Source organism: Hippocampus zosterae, chromosome 15 (assembly GCF_025434085.1).
Source record: "Hippocampus zosterae strain Florida chromosome 15, ASM2543408v3, whole genome shotgun sequence".
Classification (NCBI taxonomy): Eukaryota; Metazoa; Chordata; class Actinopteri; order Syngnathiformes; family Syngnathidae; genus Hippocampus; species Hippocampus zosterae.
In genome coordinates, this window is record NC_067465.1 from 16,735,423 (window position 1) to 16,756,989 (window position 21,567).

Sequence of the window (21,567 nt, forward strand, 5' to 3'; positions counted from 1 at the left end):
AAGATTGTTTTTCACATTTTGCCCTTTTAACCCCCAACGACAAAGTTGTCGAAACAATCCCTTTTACAAGCCATACCAGTGCTGCAGTTTCTAATATATGCATGATATGCATGTGCATTGTCTGCCTTGTTAGCATAAATCCTGTTAGTTTGTCTGAGATGACAATCTTATATTGTGTATGCTGTTTACACTTTCTAATTTCCTTTTTTTAAGCACCACAAACAATAGAGTGGTCTGCCATTGCTGTTTTAGTCGGGATGTCGATAAGCGTATACCAACAGTCAGTACTGAACTCACTGTCTGGGGATTTTTAGCGATGACGAAAGAAAGCAATGTTTTTGGTTTGTTTATTTTGTTTATTTTTTATTTTTGGTGATGAAATTAAAAACATCAGAACTAAAAATAGAAATGTGCACTTCTTTAGAAAATAGGCATTACTAACTGACCTCCATACCTTTGAACAGTAGGGCATAATAGACCATGTTTTCAGCATTTTTAAATAAATACCCACCAGACAAGAATATGAGTTGTTATTCTTAGGTAATCAAAAACTCTGTTGTGTCAACAGCCCTGCTGAGCATACGCGGTCTCTTGGTGTGTGTGTGTTAAGGGTGTGGAAAATAATCGATATTAATCGATACATCGATGCGCACGTGCGCGATGCGAGTGCATCGGTTCATTCACTGGGTACGACGCGATTGACGGGTGAAATCGAGATTCATCACGATGTATTGGTGGGTATCGGTAAAATCCGATTCAAGCGCCGTTTTCTTCATGTTAAACGTCACCTATCTGCCCTTTCCTAGGCGCAATGAATGCACCATCATTGTTTTGCGGTTTGTGTTGAATACGGACGGTAGCCGTGCGTCACATACAGTCCAGTCCACAACTAGCGAAACACTATGGAAGTTCCCGCAAGCAGCAGCGAGGAAACTACTGTATTTAATGCTTCCGCAACATTCAGATCTTATTTTTGGAAATACTACGGCTTCGAAAAGAAAGACGGAAAGATTGATAAAAGCTCCGTAATTTGCAAAGAATGTCGCACTACGAAGCCATACAATGGCAGCACCACAAATATGCAGACCACTTAAAACGATGACACCACATCACCGACAAGTTTCCCGCACCCTCCCCGCGCCTCCCCGTCCAGTTCCTCGTTGGACACCGGAGAAACTCTTGGCAAACCAGGTCAGGATCAGAAAATATCGCCTCTTATTTTGGGGGTCCCCTTGCAGCTCACTGTGACCGCGCAAGGAAAAACTATATATGGATGACTATTTTGGACATTTCATTTTGACACTCAGTGAGAGTGGTCTGTGTACGCTACAATACACACAGCAGCTTTGAGGCTGTGACTGCCACATTGTTTCAATTGTATTTTTTTCTGCCCTATGGAGATGGATATTTCATATAAGACAATCAGTGAGTAGTCTGTTTGTGTTTACACTACAGCAACAGCTGTGAGTCTCAGGTGCCAAAATGTTTACATTTTCTTTGCACAAAACCCAATTGTGAAAGGGCTTAAATAAGTTGTTTTACACATTCTACTGTTTATAAGGAATAAAGTGGTCTACTTTTTGCAATACCATACTGAATACCATCTTTTTTTAAACTTTTTTTTCTTTGCGTATTTGCATCACGTTTAATTGCACAATATCACAACAAATTGCACTGTATTGTATCGGATCGCATTGATTTGAACTAATTGTGCATCGCGTCGTATCAAATCGTGAAGACGGTGAAACGTATCGCATCGTGTCGCCAGAAAATTCCATGTATCGTTTAAGTATCGCATCGCTGGTAGTGCATCGAGATGTGTATCGAATCGTCCTCAGTGCTGAGATTCACATCCCTAGTGTGTGTGTGTGCGTGTGCGTGTGCGCGCGTGTGCGTGTGCGTGTGTGTGTGTGTGTGTGTGCGTGTGCGTGTGCGTGTGTGCGTGCGCGTGTGTGCCTGCATGTTTTGTTTGATTGGTTTTTTTGGTCTTTCAGAGGTCATCAAGAATGCCTCTGACATTTACAGCACCTAAAAGCCTGGGATTATCAGTTACCTTCTGCTGTCCATAAACGTAGACAGCTACACAAGAAAGCTTTGAGAGAACATTCTATCCTGCTTACTCACAAGATCTCAGGCAAGCAAGGGCCATTCACTCCTCATTCATTTAATAAGGTCCGACTTGCACTTGTGAAGTGGGTAGCTTCAACCACAAAGTGCTCTGTCCTGAGTTGTTGAACGCATGGAGAATTGAACACCGTGAAATAAAAGCTGGAATTCGGAACTATGGTCTCATATTCATCTTTGGATCTGAAACACCAGTGTTTTCACTGTACAGTAAAAATGAAAGGAATTGATCTTGCCGGTTCCAATATTTGTGGCAGGGACTGGACGCTGCCTCTGTTGTCCATACACAATGCGTGTCTCAAAATTCTTCTTGCAGCAATGTTCCATTCAGCTTTTCTCAAAAAGCTATTTAGCTGTTCGAGTGCTGCCATTTGCAGCGTCACAAGTGACCACATGCACATGGCTCGGTCAAGGAGGGAGTAACGCGCAACTGTCACTAAAAGCAAGTGCTCCCTGAGTGCACACGCATGCTAAGATAGGAATTATAGTGAAATCCCCATGCAGTAGAACTGAGCTGACTTCCTGGAAGATAATAGGTGTGCAGTGCCATTTCGACCTGTTAGCTATGTCTCTGTATTTAACTTTAGCGGCTACAGTACACCAACACTGCGCTGTAATTTGCCACCTAAAATTACAGCTTCTAAGACAGACAAGCCCTGATGGCAGTGCTGCTTGCTGTCGACAGGATTAGCTTGCCACATGTTGTTTTTAGCCAACAACAAGCTTCAGGTGCCTTTTTTACATACTGACAATTACTTTGTGGGTGAACAAAAATGATCTTTCATGCTGTCAATGTTTATTTTGCAATGATTTTAGTTGGTTTATCTTTTCAGCTCCATGGGGAGCTGCGGGGTAAAATAACTTCTTTCTTCCTGACAATTACTTCACAAAAGTACTCAAGTTGTCCAAAACCATCTCTGAAATGACAACTCTTTATTTTCATACATGTCTGTAGTGCAGAATTTGGGATTTTGCTGTTATACTACCGGATAATCTTTCACGCAGATAATTCTCAACCTTAACCACTGCTTCAATCCATTTCATAACTGCAAGGGATTATTAAATTGCCACACACAACTAATTCAATTGCATTAGCTCATCTGATGAATTCATAAGTTGCATAACTTCAATGGATTTAGTTCATAGTGATGACAATACAGATAACCCCCCACCCACCACCCCCCTTCCATCTGAATGAAAGTGATAATGAATTCAACACATAAAAATGGTCCATCATCATTTGGGGGGAAAACGTTTTTGTTTTTCTGAGAAAAATGTTGGGAACAGCAACCAATAATGTAGGCTACATATTAGAAGTACAACATCTTGCCTGGTTTCATGGTTTGCATATACAGTAACCTCACCTCGAGGATTTCAGGCTTGCAGTCAGATTTGGGTTATTTATTTTTTTGTGTTCATTTTTTGAGCAGACTTTGTTATTTCGCTGCTGGCCACAAATGGCAGCCGGCACATTATTGTTTTACACCTTAAATTTGAAAAAATAAAATAAAAGACTGTAAACGGCAAGTATACCAGCAGCATTTAAGGTCAGCCCAGTTTGTGCTGAAAATGAGTCAACGTTAATTCCCTAATTTTATAGTGTACGTTTATGGGAATGATGTGTATATCGTGAGATGCTGAGTTAAGTTTGTTCGTTTGGGAAAAAATGTCATGTTTCTTGTAAACACGTTGATGGATCGGAACTGTACGATGTTTGTCTCATGTGTTGGTATTGCGCTCTCTAAAGATATTGTTGTTGTTTGTTAGTTAAAAATATAAGTGTCAATAAAAAAACATGCCGAGGGACCCTGTAAATTTCCATATCAAAGATTTGTCATTGAGTGGGTGATCTGGGAGGGGGTTTTGCTGTACAACGATTGTTTTGCTTCGTTTTGGAATAGGTGAACCATCTAGCACAGGGGTGCCCAAATTTTTTTGACCAAAGATTTACTTTTCAATCAACCAACTTCCCGCGATCGACCCGTTACCGTACACGGGCGCATAGGCACGCATTTGCACACGCATGCCATGATGAGTAACAGCCTAAGATAAAATACAGTAAAATACATCCTGATTTATAAAGCACTTTCACAACAGCTGCTGCTGAAACAAAGAGCTTAACAAAAATAAAAGTTGACACAAGAGTTGTTGAGTTTGTGAAAAGGATTTCCTGCCTACCTTAGTGGGAGACCTGACATGGATGCATGCGATGCACTTTTGCAGCCCGTTAACTATAGTAGCTCATCCGTACTGTTTTAAAAGGCTTCTCTCAGCCCTCCGGATTGCCATTCTTTGAGAGTGCCATCGGTGAATTGTATTCGAAATGAACTTCGACTGACAATAAGAAACATAATAAAAAGCTACATCACAACAGTTCTGATCGCAAGCTGCAATTGCAGACTGCTGAGCGCTAACAACTTCCAGTGACGCAGGTCCTGCACCACCGCAGGTTAACGGTGACATCCATCCATCCATCCATCCATCTTCTACCGCTTATCCGGGGCCGGGTCGCGGGGGCAACAGCTTTAGCAGGGAAGCCCAGACTTCCCTCTCCCTAGCTACTTCTTCCAGCTCTCCCCGGGGGATCCCGAGGCGTTCCCAGGCCAGCTGGGTGACATAGTCTCTCCAGCGTGTCCTGGGTCTTCCTCGGGGTCTCCTCCCGGTGGGACATGCCCGGAACACCTCACCAGGGAGGCGTTCAGGAGGCATCCGAATCAGATGCCCAAGCCACCTCATCTGGCTCCTCTCGATGTGGAGGAGAAGCGGCTCGACTTGGAGCCCCTCCCGGATAACCGAGCTTCTCACCTTATCTCTAAGGGAGAGCCCGGACACCCTGCGGAGAAAACTCATTTCGGCCGCTTGTATCCGGGATCTCGTTCTTTCGGTCACGACCCATAGCTCGTGACCATACATGAGGGTTGGAACGTAGATCGACCGGTAAATTGAGAGCTTCGCCCTTTGGCTCAGCTCCTTCTTCACCACGACAGACCGATACAACGTCCGCATCACAGCAGACGCTGCACCGATCCGCCTGTCGATCTCTCGCTCCCTCATGCCCTCACTCGTGAACAAGACCCCAAGATACTTAAACTCCTCCACTTGGGGCAAGATCTCCCCCCCGACCTGGAGGGTCCACTCCACCCTTTTCCGACTGAGGACCATGGTTTCAGATTTGGAGGTGCTGATTTTCATCCCAACCGCTTCACACTCGGCTGCGAAACGCTCCAGTGAGAGTTGTAGAGCCCCGTTTGAAGGAGCCAACAGCACCACATCATCTGCAAAAAGCAGGGATGTAATACTGAGGCCCCCAAAACGGACTCCCTCAACGCTTCGGCTGCGCCTAGAAAAAGGTTATGAACAGAATCGGTGACAAAGGGCAGCCTTGGCGGAGTCCTAACCTCACTGGAAACGATTCCGACTTCCTGCCGGCAATGCGGACCAAACTCTGACATCGGTGGTATAGTGACCGAACAGCCCGTATCAGGGGGTTCGGTACTCCATACCCACGAAGCACCCCCCACAGAACTCCCCGAGGGACACGGTCAAACGCCTTCTCCAAGTCCACAAAACACATGTAGACTGGTTGGGCGAATTCCCACATACCCTCGAGAACCCTGCTAAGGGTGTAGAGCTGGTCCACTGTTCCACGGCCGGGACGAAAACCACACTGCTCCTCCTCAATCTGAGGCTCGACTTCCTGACGGCCCCTCCTCTCCAGCACCTCTGAATAGACCTTACCAGGGAGGCTGAGGAGTGTGATCCCTCTGTAGTTGGAACACACCCTCCGGTCCCCCTTTTTAAAAAGAGGGACTACCACCCCGGTCTGCCAATCCAGAGGCACTATCCCTGTTGACCACGCGATGTTGCAGAGGCGTGTCAACCAGGACAGCTCCACAACATCCAGAACCTTGAGGAACTCTGGGCGGATCTCATCCACCCCTGGGGCCTTGCCACCGAGGAGCTTTTTAACCACATCGGTGACTTCAACCACAGAGATAGGAGAGCCCACCTCAGAGTCCCCAGGCTCTGCTTCCTCCAAGGAAGGCATGTTGGTGGAGTTGAGGAGGTCTTCGAAGTACTCTGCCCACCGGTTCACAACGTCCCGAGTCGAAGTCAGCAGCGCCCCATCCCCACTGTACACAGTGTTCGTGGTGCACTGCTTCCCCCTCCTGAGACGTCGGATGGTGGACCAGAACTTCCTCGAAGCCGTCCGGAAGTCGGCTTCCATGGCCTCACCGAACTCTTCCCATGCTCGGGTTTTTGCCTCGGCGACCAACGAAGCTGCGTTCCGCTTGGCCAGTCGGTACCCGTCAGCTGCCTCTGGGGTCCCACAGGCCATAAAGGCTCGATAGGACTCCTTCTTCAGCTTGACGGCATCCCTTACTGCTGGTGTCCACCAGCGAGTACGAGGGTTGCCGCCACGACAGGCACCAACCACCTTACGGCCACAACTCAGATTGGCCGCCTCAACAATAGAGGCACGGAACATGGTCCACTCTGACTCAATGTCCCCCGTCTCTCCCGGAACATGGGAAAAGCTCTGTCGGAGGTGGGAATTGAAACTCCTTCTGACAGGGGATTCCGCCAGACGCTCCCAACAAACCCTCACAATACGTTTGGGTCTGCCAGGACGGACCGGCATCTTCCCCCACCATCGGAGCCTACTCACCACCAGGTGGTGATCAGTTGACAGCTCCGCCCCTCTCTTCACCCGAGTGTCCAGAACATGCGGCCGCAAATCCGATGACACGACCACAAGGTCGATCATGGAACTACGGCCTAGGGTGTCCTGGTGCCAAGTGCACACGTGGACACCCTTATGTTTGAGCAAGGTGTTCGTTATGGACAGTCCGTGACGAGCACAGAAGTCCAATAACAAAACACCACTCGAGTTCTGATCGGGGGGGCCGTTCCTCCCAATCACGCCCCTCCAGGTCTCACTGTCATTGCCCACGTGAGCATTGAAGTCCCCCAGTAGAACAAGGGAGTCCCCAGCAGGAGTACTCTCCAGCACACCCTCCAAGGACTCCAAAAAGGGTGGGTATGCTGAGCTGCTGTTTGGTGCATATGCACAAACAACAGTCAGGACCCGTCCCCCCACCCGCAGGCGGAGGGATGCAACCCTCTCGTCCACCGGTGTGAACCCCAATGTACAGGCACTGAGCCGGGGGGCAATAAGTATGCCCACACCTGCTCTGCGCCTCTCACGGTGAGCAACTCCAGAGTGAAAGAGAGTCCAACCCCTCTCGAGAGGACTGGTACCAGAACCTAGGCTGTGTGTGGAGGCAAGTCCGACTATATCCAGTCGGAACTTTTCTGCCTCACACACCAGTTCGGGCTCCTTCCCTGCCAGAGAGGTGACATTCCATGTCCCAAGAGCTAGCTTCTGTAGCCGAGGATCGGACCGCCAGGGTCCCCGCCTTTGGCTGCCGCCCAGCTCGCATTGCACCCGACCCCTTTGACCCCTCCCACGGGTGGTGAGACCATGAGAAGGGGGACCCACGTTGCCTCTTCGGGCTGAGCCCGGCCGGGCCCCATGGGTGTAGGCCCGGCCACCAGGCGCTCGCCAACGAGCCCCACCTCCAGGCCTGGCTCCAGAGGGGGGCCCCGGTGACCCGCGTCCGGGCAAGGGAAACTGGATACCATCGATTTTATTTGTCATTAAGGGGCTTTGTGAGTCGTGCTTTGTCTGGTCCCTCACCTAGGACCTGTTTGCCATGGGTGACCCTGCCAGGGGCATAAAGCCCCAGACAACTTAGCTCCTAGGATCATTGGGACACACAAACCCCTCCACCACGGTAAGGTGACGGCTCACGGAGAGGTGACATTTTATTTTTAAATTTTTTGTGAAAGTGAGACTGATAGGATGATTAGGGTGCAGTGTGCATTAACACAAAAATATATATTACTAACATGCAGAGAGACACACATTTAAAAAAAAAATTCCCCCCTCTGCACCCCCTTGTGCTCGACTTGGGACCAGTCGGCAAGCTCAGTCGATCGCGATCAACGTAACGGGCACCCCTGGTCGAGCGGATGCATGAAGTCTGTCAGCAAACTTGAGCTGTTTTTTGTGTGGTCACATCACGCTCACATAGTGGGAGAATAGCAAACCTGAGTGTGTAGTTTAGTGTGCTGGCATGCGCGCACCTGTGCAAGGTGCTTTGTCACCCCGAGGCCAAGTGGTTGCTGTAACAACCTCCCGAACGCAATTAAGAGGTGACCTATTATATGAGCCAGCTCGGTGAGACTGATGAATTGCTTCCAGCAACTCACTCTTTCACTGACACCCACGGCACTGTGGCCCTTGCACGTCAAGAAAAATTCTCATTTTGGAGGCATTTTAGCAGGACTTGCAATATGACACTTTTAAAATGTATACATCATCCTGTCATTGAACAAACTGTTCGATCTTAACCCTATCATTCAGCATTTTTGGTAAGAGAAAATCTTCCCATACGAGTTGCAACTGTTAGACGTGTGGCAGCATTGTTAATTATGAGTTTATTTGCTCTCAAGATGTAAGCAGATCAAAGCGCAACACCGGCAGTGGAAAAAATGGCCGGAGTCACGGCTAAGCTGACTTTTTAACTGTCTTCGCCTGCAGTCAACTTAATGTCCTCATCACGGCCTCGGCAAAACCTTGAGACCAGAGAGAAAATCCTGTTTAAGCCTGTAGTCGAATGGCTTAGTAGAAAGACTTCATTTGTTTTCGGCCTTTGGATCTTCCACCCCCTCCCACAACAAAAAACTTGAACATAGTGGAAGATGGTTGTTTTCTCCGTCTTATTGGAAGAAAGGAAATATTAAAACGAACAAACAAAAAAAAATTGTGAGTAGATGGATGATGCCAGTATAATACGAGCCAAGTCTTATCGATAGTGCAAGACTGCAATACGTGGTTGAATACAAACAACCGCTTTTACAATTTGCCCAAATAATTATTCAGGATTATAAAAAGGAAACAATCAGTCAGTAGAGAGATGATGTACTAGTCTGTCATTAATTAAATAAGCAGACATGGGGCTCAGTTGAGGGAATGAAGGAATCAAAGCTTAAGACCATCTGATACTCTGCTTGGGAAAATGCACATGTGCGTGTGCGCGAAAAGCTTTTCGTGCATTTGCTCCCCATCAATGGACAATCTGTATAGCACCATGCAAAAGCCTTACAATACCATAATAATTTTGTTCGTTATGGATAAACTACACGTTGTCACTTCAGTCAAAGCCGCACTATTGTAGTGGACAAAATTCTGACTTGTATTGGATGCAGGATCATTCAAAAATTTAAAAGCTCATGAAATGGAGTCGTCTAGCAGTCCCCAACCCCCGGGCTCGTATCGTTACTAGTCTGTGTTGTCATTTTGGTACCAGGCTGCACAGAAAGAATAAATAACTTACACTACTTAAATTTTATTCATTCAGGAATCTGAAAGATGTTTTATTTTGAGAAAATTACCAGATTCTGTGTTTCATCTGTCTACAGTATATACTCTTGACGCATATCAAGGCGCAATTCTCGGTTATGTGATAGGTTACCGTTAATATGATACCCAGGAGCAAGCAAAATGAGTTTAAAAAAAAAGTATTTGGAAAGTTTTTTGGGGAAGGGGAAAAGGCCCAGCCAGGAGACAGAAGACGAGCCTACGACTTTCAAGAAAAAGAAGCTGGCTGCATTTCATAGATAGTATCCTACTTAAAATAGGAGTCCTACTTCAAACACGGCTTTACCTTAACGGGAGATTCCCACGCACCAAGTCCACTCTGCATAATATGCGGCGATGGTGAGTCGTATTTTTCATGCACTTTGTATTTGCGGTGTATCTTATTTTGAAGGCACATTTAAATGTTATATACATAGTGACCAGAGAGTGTTGCAGCAAAATAGGATGTTCCTCGTGTAATGATTCGTGTTTATTATTGTGTTTCAAAAATACCACAGTTTTCATGCAGGTCGTGTCATATTATTTTGTTGTATTAATCCGTCACACCTTAAAGGCCAGTCCCTGAAAATATTGTCTGACATGGGGCAAAAAGGATGGGGACCGCTAATCTAGGCAACGCTTCGATTCGTCCACTGAGCACTGACGATTAGAACTTTAACCATTTCATACACCCTGTGTTCTTATAACTGATAAGCTGTCCACTGTAGTAATCGCTGTCCCTGAAAGGGTTAAGTCGATGAATAGCATAACTGCAGGTTTGCTGCAATACTTGGTTGCAAAATATTCCTTCCCATTGCAATAAATAAAATAAAATTTATCCCACTGTACAGTATCTTGTTGTGGGTAGTAAACCTGGTATTGTCTTTGGAGAATTGGTGCTGGAGGCCATGCAAGTATCTGAACGTAATTGGATGAAGAAGTCGGGTGTGTGGCCAGTCCAAGTGAGGAGGACACTGAGTCTGCGATCTTTGAAACAGTAATTCATGCCTTTGTCACATCCCGACTGGATTACTATAATGCATTTTACTTTGGTGTCAGCCAATCCTCCATTAAGCGTCCCTAGTTGGTCCAGAATGCTGCTGCTCGCCTCTTGACTGGTACTCGTAAGGGGAAGCACATCACTCCTACTCTGGCTCCCTGTGCATTTTAGAGTTCTTTGTAAGATCCTATTATTTGTCTTCAAATCTTTAAATGGCCTCGCTCCACCTTACCTCTCTGAGCTCCTCCGCCCATTCACACCCGCCCGGTGCCTCAGGTCTGTGGACCAGACATTATTAGAGGTACCAGGAACTAAGCGGAGGCTCAATGGGGATCGGGCCTTTTCCGTTGCCGATTCCTCTCTTCGGAATGACCTTCCACTGAACGTTTGGCAAGCACCCTCGCTGCCCAGCTTTAAAACTCATCTCGAAACCTATTTGTATTCTTTGTCTTTTGACTCAGCATGACTCAGACTTGATTTTAGTGTCACCATTTTTCTTTTATTGTTGTACAGTTGAGTTATGTTTGGAGTCAAAAAGAGTGCACAGTCAGCTGACAACTGAACAAAATATCACTGACATCATCCGTTAATCCATGTCGGCTCAACTGTCGTCACCCTAGCGTCGACTCCAAAAAAGTACGAAGTTGGTCAAGTGGTTTGTTTTTCTTGCTTCAGTCGGTATGTTTTAGTGTTTACTTTTTTCTCTTTTTTTCTCTGTCAAATGACGGGCCTAGACTTGCGCACAGTATGATTTAAGATCATTCAGCGACACATTTTTTTTTTTTTGTTAATACTTATCTCTGAGGCATTAGGCCGCAGTGCTTATCTCTTCAGTGCCAGTGCAGTCACACTCGCAGTGACAGAATCAGAATCCTTATTCAAAGTGATACTTTGCATTGTCCACTACTAAAACTGATGAAGGTGGTTGTGTCGCTCCCACAGGCTCAATGCTAATTGGGAATGTCGCTTGTCACGCCAAATAGAAAGTCAAGGCTTCATTCCTCAGCCAATTTGTTGCAATTCCTCTCCCAAGAGGTCCTGCCCATGGAGGCAGTCTCATATTCATTTGTTGCCAATTTTATGCTCTGGTTTGGTCTGCTTTCCCTCCCCAAAATGCAGTACTGTGCAAAGATTACCCTATTGAGCAACACCAAAGAGGAATAAGAAATGCTGTTTTTGTTCTTCTCATGATGCCATGTCTCAATTCATATTCTCCATCCATCCATCCATCCATCCATCCATCCATCCATCCATCCATCCATCCATCCATCCATCCATCCATCTTCTACCGCTTATCCGTGGCCGGGTCGCGGGGGCAACAGCTTTAGCAGGGAAGCCCATACTTCCCTCTCCCTAGCTACTTCTTCCAGCTCTCCCCGGGGGATCCCGAGGCGTTCCCAGGCCAGCTGGGTGACATAGTCTCTCCAGCGTGTCCTGGGTCTTCCTCGGGGTCTCCTCCCGGTGGGGCATGCCCGGAAGACCTCACCAGGGAGGCGTTCAGGAGGCATCTGAATCAGATGCCCAAGACGCCTCATCTGCCTCCTCTCGATGTGGAGGAGAAGCGGCTCGACTCTGAGCCCCTCCCAGATGACCGTGCTTCTCACTTATCTCTGAGCCCTTTGGCTCAGCTCCTTCTTCACCACGACAGATCGATACAACGTCTGCATCACAGCAGACGCTTCGGCTGCGCCTAGAAATTCTGTCCATAAAGGTTATGAACAGAATCGGCGACAAAGGGTAGCCTTGGCGGAGTACTACCCTCACTGGAAAGGATTCCGACTTACTGCCGGCAATGCAAACCAAACTCTCTGATATCAGTGGTATAGTGACCGAACAGCCCGTATCAGGGGGTTCGGTACCCCATACCCACGAAGCACCCCCCACAGAACTCCCCGAGGGTCACGGTCAAACGCCTTCTCCAAGTTCACAAAACACATGTAGACTGGTTGGGCGAATTCCCACATACCCTCAAGGACCCTGCTAAGGGTGTAGAGCTGGTCCACTGTTCCACGGCCGGGACGGAAACCACACTGCTCCTCCTCAATCTGAGGCTCGACTTCCTGACGGACCCTCCTCTCCATCACCCCTGAATAGACCTTACCAGGGAGGCTCAGGAGTGTGATCCCCAATTCATATTCTCTTCCCTCCAAATGGATGGTTCCTCCCCCCAAAGATCTCTCAAGTCAGTTTAAGTGCTTGTACTAAGTACCTCTGTGCTTTTTGTTTTTTACGATACCTGTGTATTTTCAATAATACTCACCCGTTTTCCACTACATATATTCTTTTTTAATAAAGACCATGTAGTGTCAGAGATTTGTTTCGAACGTACATTATTGCTGAAAATAGGTGTAAAGACTGAGGACTATGAAGTATTTAGTCGTCACCTACTTTTATTTTATGTATATATATTCTTTGTGAAGGGTTTGGGGTGTAGCTAAAACGGGGCACAGTGATGCACATGGCCCAAGCATTTGTTGCACCTCCCCTACTAGGAAGACGTCAAACGGCTCATTTACATTCACATGCCAACACCCTGAAAAGGGCATCTTCCGTTCGGTTAGTCCGCCCCTGGGCTGCTTTAGAGCACCTCAATGTGAGTGCACATCATGCAGAGAGAGACGGGGGGCAGGTAGGGTGGCAAGAAAAAACCCCATCAAACTTGACAGCCAGCGTGTGAATTGCAGCTTTGTGCTGGCGTGACAGGTTAAGAGCGCCTCGCTGTCACTGCATTGGTTGACTCGGTTGGGTACATTCCAGCCAGTTGAGGCTTTCAGCAGATATAAGCACAAACATATAGTTACGTGTAGCCTCAAGAAAGATACTAGATGAAGTTGCAGCCATTTTTTTCAAGTCGTAGAAGTTGTATTTGATTGACAGAAGTCAGAATGGCTTGATTTTTAATTTATATTTTGTCTTTGTTTTTTTAATCACTCCAATTTGGCAGGGTTGTTAAACCCTTAAAGTTAGGAGGGCCCACCGAAGGGCCCTCTGTCATCTGTCAAAACAAAGCGCTGATGCACATCGTCAGCTGAGTACATGTGTGCACGTTATCCATCTTTTAAAAGCTGAGTTTCTGGAGATTTGAATGGTGCCCTGCATGTTACAATTGTCGAATTTGAACCAGAACTTGGGGAGACATCAAGCTTTGATCATGTCGTGTTTTCAAGTCCTAATCAACGTTCTAAATCCATTTTCAAGGCAGATTTTGTGAAAAGAAATTAGACGAACATAAGATTTGCCTTTTCTTTTCCGTTTTCGAATATCCATAGTTCAATAACTGGAGCACTTACACAGATTCTTACTGTATGGGAGAAATATTCATAATGATAAAATTTTGAATATTTCAAAGAGACCAAAACCATGATGATACTCCAAATCGTTCAAGAACAGCTACAAATTTACTTTGGGTGCACCTTTCCAAAGGCGTTTTTGGCAAAGTTGTCCTCAGTTTAATTAACATCCAATACTTCTTTTGGGCGTATCAAATGTACAAGACATTTATTGTCACTTTACAGGGACTTAAAAGTATGTATGGAATTGTATTTGAATTGAATTCAAATATCTTATCAGAAAGCTGTTGCCCTAAATGATAAGCTTACCATTAATGGGATCTCTTACTTACCCTTTTCTGCATTTGAGAAGGCAAGACACCTTTTGGCACACGACAAGAATAAACTTGTAAATAAACAGAAAAGGAGTTAATGACATCAAAATTTACATTTCGATTTTAGTGGCAACTTCTTGACAACTTTACCACATTATTGCACAATCTGGTGTTTTATTGATTTTGTCTGGATTATATTCCATTTTTAAAGACTAATTAACTTTGCCATCTAGTCTCCTAAAAATGTTCCTGAGTTACCGTAAGTGATTTTTCTGATAGCATTCCTGTAAGGGTAAAAATATGACATTGTAGTACGAGTGAGTTACTGTGCAACTCTGTAATTTTCTGTCGCTCGCCATTTCTTAGTTACGCTACTAAAGTGTGATTAGCTCTTTTTGACAACATGTAAGGTATTCAAATACAAGTTGCAACACACCTGATTCAAATGAACAGATTCAATGTCAGGCTTCCGCAGAGCTTGCTGATGATCTGATCATTTGAATCAGGTGTGTTTCAACAGGGAGACTTGGAAAACATACAGGAGAGCGGCCCTCCAGGAACTGAGTTTGTGGCTTTGTAATGAATTGTATCCGTCACGTCTTTTCTCACTTTTCCCGTCAATTTGGAAACACATCCTAATTGACAGCCTGACTTTTTTTTTGTCTTTGGAGGGCCATTTATGTTTCATTATTGTTCTTAGCACACATTGGTGGCGAGTTCAATCCCGTAGGCCATACGGTACCGCAATTATCTTGAATTTCAAAGGCAACCCATCACCATGCGCTGTCCTGGCCCAAAGATTCGACTGAGTGAATTTAAAGCTTTCCCTCAGGGGGCGACTGCTGAGAACCAAGCTCAGTGGCAAGAAATGAAATGTACGCGTGTGTATGCATAAGTACATGTTTGCTGACTCAGTCAGGGGCAAGATGAAATCTCTCCCGTTTACATACTGGACACATCCACACATTCCTCCAGTCTTGCATACCGCCGCCTCTGCAAAACTCAATTGCATTGCACTGTCAAATTGAATCGAGAAATGTTTGCAACAACGGATGGAGCAGAAAATTGATTTGCACCCATCCGCCAAGTGTGGCGTGCAAGTAACTTTGCACCAACCTTGTTGTTAGTGGTATTTTGAAGTGAAAATTCCCACTCTTTCCTTTTGCTATAAGTATGTTGATGTGCAGGGGTATCACTTACCGGCCATCGTTCACATGTAAACATTACAACCTGTTCCCAAACTCACCTCGAACGGGCAAATGAGGAACAGAAAAATGCCCTTAAAAAATGGCCATGAAACCTGCAAAAGCTCAGCTCACGGTAACGCTATCTTAAGGGGTGTTTTTAAAACCTTTTACACAGAGTACCACCTCAAAAATACTTCTCTAGTACCAGTATCATGACCAACATTAAAATAGAGTAGTATAACTTCGAGTCTTCATTCAAAACAGATGTTTTATTCTTTGAGTTACTCTCAACATTAACGATGAGTTGGGAACAATATCCTTAATGATTCAATTCAAGTGTCTGGCACATTGAAGAAAAAAAAGACATTGTTTGAAAACAAACTGTACTGAAAGATGAAATGCTTGTGCTCAAAATAAACCCAAACTGAACTGTGCAGGCAGCTAAATAAATTGCCTATTCCCTGTTTCTGATTATGCTTCGGGTGTCTGAAGGTTTTCTCACTTTTTAAAATGACCTAATTAGATAGCATTCTTGGGAATTCCTATTTTTGTTTGTTTTACAAGCCCTCAAAATTCTTCAAGAAAAGCTGATAAAAACATCCAAAATACAGTGCTGTGAAATTTTATTTGCCCCCTTCCTGATTTCTGTGTTCTTTGCATATTTATCACTTGCAAAGCTTTCCGTTCATCAAACCAATTTTAATATTACACAGAGGCAACCCAAGGAAATACAAAATGCAGTTTCGAAATGCAAATTTAATTTTTTTAGGGCACAAAAACAATTCCAAAACCACCTTCCCTATGTAAAATTTTGCTCCCCGCCCCTTGTTAAATCACAAAGTAACTAACGACAGTTTTTGGAAAGCTGAGTTCAGTTTCAAAGGCAACACCCGAGCACCACATTTATTGAATCAAGAAATTACATCAATATAATCTGTCAGGCAATGTGAAGTAGGCTACAAGAGCTCAAGAAACAAACGCATCATACCATGGTCCGAATAAATGAGAAAAAAAATTGTTATTGAAATCTATCAGTCTGGAAAAGGTTACAAAGCCATTTCCAGGACTCCGGGGCTCCATCAAACCATTGTCAGAGCCATTATTCACAAATGGAGAACACTTGGAACAGTGGCAAACATTCCCAGGCTTAGTTGACCAGCTAAAATTACTCCAAGAGTGTGACGGCGACTCATCCAGGAGGTTGGAAAAGAACCCATTACATCATCCAAAGAACTGACTTACCTCAGTATTCACCACTCGACCATAAGAAAGACACTGGCCAAAAATGGCATCCATGGGAGAGTTTCCGGGAGAAAACCATTGCTATCTCAAAAAGAACACAGAGGCTCGCCTCGTCTAAAAGCCATCTTGATTATCTTCAAGACTTTTGGAAAAACACACTGTGGGCTGATGAATCAAAAATTGAACTTTTTGGAAGATGTGTGGCTGCTTTGCTTTCTCAGAACCAGGACAACTTGCTGTGATTGATGGGACAATGAATTCTACTGTCTACCAGAAAATGTTGAAGAACAATCAGTTTGCCCTCAAACTTTAAGTTCTCTGGGATCATGCAACAGGACAAAGATTCAAAACACACCGTCAAGTCCACCTCTGAATGGCTGAAAAAAAACCCCTCAGTTAGTGTTTTGCAGTAGCCAAGTCAAAGGTGGGATTTGAATCCAATTGAGATGCTGTGGTATGACCTCATATGGGCAGTTAATGCTAGAAAACACTCCAATATGGTGGTGATGAAGTAATTCTGCAAAGAAGAGTGGGCCAAAATTCCTCCACAGCGATGTGAAAGACTGATATCCATTTATTGCAAACGCTTGATTTCAGTTACTGCTGCCAAGGGTGCCACAAGCCATTATTAAATTCAGGTGGCAATTACTTTTTCACCTCGGGACAGGTAGGTTTGGATTTTTTTAAAGTTGCCAATTCCTGTCACAGAGTGCATTTGTTTCCCTTCCCTTATTAAACGTGCATTACCAAAATTGTCATTGGGTTCCTTTTGGGGAGGGCCTGGAACAAATAAATTCCATTTGCATTCATTTTTGTGAGAAAAAAATTATGAGAGATATTTGTACAGTTCTGTGAAGCGGCAAAGCGGTTTGGATTATATACTACTGGAGGTCTTCTAATCAAAGTATATCTTTTGAAATGTCCAGCAATATAAAATGTTCTTTCTTCATCTTTTCACTTGCATATCGTCTTTTGCATAAACTCCACCCCTTTCTTGTATATTGTTGATGGCCTTTACCCACGAGTAATCATCTTCCCCCTTTCTATGGGAAGTCTAAGCCCCGCTTGGGGGGCACGTCTTCTTCTGTCCTAATGATGGACTTGAGCAGATTAGATATGAGAGCCAAAGTTCAAGGAAACGATACGCTCACATTTCTCAGCATGGCTCAATGTATTGTCCGATTGAAGTGGATCATAGCAAAAGTAGGCACGCCGAGTGGCAGGTCATGACTCGTCCCTGACCAATCCCTCACCGAAAACAGACTGCTGCTTTGACTTCATGCTTGCAGATTAGAGAGTTGTTCCGTAAATTTCTTTACTTCTCTTTGTAGGGGAAATTTGTGCCTTTAAGATTTCTGGCCAGGACGTTCCGTTCGAGGCGGTGGTGTTGAATCGCAGCTCAGGAGAAGGCCTACTGAGAGCCATGGGTCCTGTGGACTGCGAGAGCCAAAAGGAATACACGTTCATGATCCAAGCCTACGACTGCGGAGCAGGACCCGGTGGGGCCGACTGGAAGAAATCCCACAAGTGAGTACAGCAAGCTGTGCTCACTTCACTCCTCATTTTATTTTCAAGTTTCAAAAAGCAGTTTTTCTCCTTCAGACAAATAACTCGACACTCATAATGGCTGCCAACTGGAAAATCGTATTGAGTCTTGATGCCACAAAAGCTAACAGGACACGAACTTAGTTTTTCAACAGACTGCTTGACATGAATTGAGAGACTGGGAAAACGTTATAATTTTCGAGTTTATATAATCATTTGTGTTTGTCTTCTTCATTTGATGGCTTTGTGGGCGCCTTTGTGTTGCTGTCACCAATTATGTTTGCCGTCCAAAAGACGGGCAGTTTTAACAATGGCGACTGTTGCACGCACTGTTAAAGCTGCCTCTTCCTGCTAATTGCTCTCAAACATGGAATGAGTCATATGTGTAACTTCTGAGGTAGGATACAAGAAAACAAAGCATGACTGGAACTCAACACTTTGGCACGAAAACTACTAAGACAGCTCCACAAATTAATCCATGAAGACAAAAAAATAGAAAGATCGAAGCTCACAATGAATTGATCAGCATTAGATGGGGCTCCATAATTTCAGATCAGCAGATATTTTGCATATTATGCAAATGCTGTGATTGGTTGGAATGTCAACATTTGCCAATCGATCCCAATAGGGCATTCCAGCAAACACTGGGACATCGTTCTTTGCTGCCACAGTTAATAGCCCAAGGTTTCTCAGCATACACAGCTGGATCCAAAAAATATGGGGGGAGGCATGTCTGTGTATTTAATATTTATCAGCGTTATCAGTGGTTTAGGGAGAGCTTCTGATGATGATTCATGATTACCGGTATATTTTTCCTAATGCATTTTAGTGAGAGTCATTTCGAGATAAATTTTGGCTATTCAAGGTCCCAATCCCCTGCGAATAGCGGGGGTCGACTGTACAAGCATACAAACAAGTTGGTTGTTGCTTACAGGTATTGGATCGATTGGCCCATCTTCTGATCAGATCAGTGATAAGTTGTCTTTTTTTGAACTTGCCGATCAGTGATCTACTCCAAAATGCTGATTGTGTAAAGCCTAGTTTTGTTAATAGTGCGGAACGCCGGTATGGGGTAGTTGCCTTGCAATTGTCGGTTGAGATACTCGGTATGTGATGTAGGTCATCCTCAGCACATAAAAAATTAACACATGCTTATTATTAAGGTCTTTATTTTGAATCAATCTTATCAAATAACCAACTTCAATCAAATCATATGTTGCTGTTGTGTCTGAAAGATAGATGGGGGTTCAACATACAGTAGTGTCATCAGACTGTTTCCTTCCTTCCTTCCTTCCTTCCTTCCTTCCTTATGCCCCGGTGATCAGTTTTTGGGTTGAGTCACGGCAGCACGCCCCTTCTGGAGCCGTCCTCCTTTTCATTGAGCTCTGTCACTTCAGACGTGCTGATGATGTCGGTTGACAGGATTGTGCACTCACTTGTGCATGCCGGAGAGCGTGCCAGCGTCCTTTGTGAATGACAGTGACAGACATGGCATCAAAGCTGCCGCCGCCTTCTTTGCTCATACACAGCAAGCTGTGAAAATGCGGATGCTGCTGACTTGGTACTGAAGGTGTGAAGAGACGGGCGGTAAAGGGAAATTTATGAGCTCAGGGAGCTCTGGGATGAATTTCTCCAGTGGAAGACGAATGGTGCAGCCTGTCTGCGTGCGTGCCCGTGTGCGTGTGTGTGTGTGTGTGTGTCCTCATCACTGCATGACATTCTAAATAGGCCTCATTAAGCTAATGTCATTAATTTGCCAGATGTGCGTCCTCAGACACAAGTTACAAGGAAGGTCACGTAAAAAGAAAACTTGTGTGAATTATTGCCTGTTTTTTATATTCTGGTGCACAAATTTTATCATACAGTGATTTTTTTGCAGGTCTGTCTGCACAGGTTCTCAAGACGAGGTGGCCTTTTTGTTTTAGAATTTGACTGGATTCTCCTATAGATGACCCCGCCCCCCTACCCCCAGTCTTCATTTGCCGTTCTTAAGATAGACCATGAACAAGGTTTTGATGAAGTTTGATCATCTTTTCTTCCCCCCCATCCATCTCTTTGCTTCCTGCCTCTGCTATTTCTTGTCTCCATTAATCACCTCCAAACTACACGTCCCTGTGCCTGTCCCTGATGTTCCCTCTCTCCATTCTCCTTCTTCCATGGCTTCCCTAGAGCTGTGGTTCATATTCAGGTGGATGACGTCAATGAGTTTTGCCCCGTGTTTCGGGAGCCTCTATACAAGGCTTCAGTCATTGAAGGCAAGATCTACGACAGCATTTTGCAGGTATTTTGGTTACACTTCCTATGTGTAATCCGTCACCATAATATAAACACGTCTGTGGCTTTAACGCCACAATTACGTCACATTTCTTGTGCCTCCCCGCAAAAAAAGCATCACTATTCAAGAGACCAACCGAAAAATAAAAAGGCACGTTTGTTCAACCATTTACATTGCATTATCAAAGGGAGCGAGCCATTTTTCACTCGAGATTGGTCAATAATTTCTACACACACACACACAGAGCGTTAGGACCTCGACCTCAGAGTGCAGAGGTGCCGGGTTCAATTCCAGCTTCGACATCCCTGTGTGGAGTTTGCACATTCTCCCCAGGCCTGCTGCATGCGTTTTCTCCAGGTACTCCGGTTTCCTACCATATTCCAAAAAATGCATGGCAGGCTGATTGAACACTCAAAATTGTCCCTTGGTGTGAGTGTGAGCGCGGATGGTTGTTCGTCTCTGTGTGCCCTGCGTTTGGCTGGCAACTGGTTCAGAGCCCGCCTATTGCCCGCGGACGGCTGGGATGGGCTCCGGTACCCCAGCGACCCTTGTGAGGATATACTGTATGTATGTCTGTGTATATACTGTATATATACTGTATCCATCCATCCATTTTCCGAAACGCTTGACCCTCACTAGGGTCGCGGGGGGTGCTGGAGCCTATCCCAACCGTCTTCAGGCAGTAGGCGGGGGACACCCTGAATCAGTTGCCAGCCAATCGCGGGGCACACAGAGACGAACAACCATCCGCACTCACACTCACACCGAGGGACAATTTTGAGTGTTCAATCAGCCAGCCATGCATGTGTTTGGAATGTGGGAGGAAACCGGAGCACCCGGAGAAAACCCACGCAGGCCCGGGGAGAACATGCAAACTCCACACAGGGAGGCCGGAGCTGGAATCGAATCCAGTACCTCTGCACTGTGAAGCCGACGTGCTAACCACTGGACTTCCGTCCGCCCTATATACTGTGTGTGTGTGTATATATATATATATATATATATATATATACACTGTATATTAGAGCTGTCAAACGATTAAAATATTTAACCTAATTAAAAATGCAACTGTCAGAATTAACTCACGCATCTTTTATTGTTTCTGAATTTTCTTTTATATATTTTTTGTCCTATTATTCCACATATTTTCTATGTGCAAAATGC

General features: G+C 45.0%; 2 protein-coding genes across 3 annotated transcripts in view; one reads left to right on the forward strand and one right to left on the reverse strand.

The window, feature by feature from the left end:
• The window catches only part of nmnat3 (nicotinamide nucleotide adenylyltransferase 3), a 266,385-nt gene that overhangs the window by 84,815 nt on the left and 160,003 nt on the right, over positions 1-21,567 (reverse strand). The gene's annotated exons all lie outside the window — the stretch shown is intronic.
• clstn2a (calsyntenin 2a) overlaps positions 1-21,567 on the forward strand; it is a 132,711-nt gene that overhangs the window by 69,661 nt on the left and 41,483 nt on the right. For both annotated transcript variants that reach the window (XM_052088411.1, XM_052088412.1), the window contains exons 3-4: positions 17,915-18,110; positions 20,298-20,409. In XM_052088411.1, coding sequence (XP_051944371.1) covers positions 17,915-18,110; positions 20,298-20,409 — 308 coding nt within the window. The remainder of the gene's footprint in view (positions 1-17,914; positions 18,111-20,297; positions 20,410-21,567) is intronic.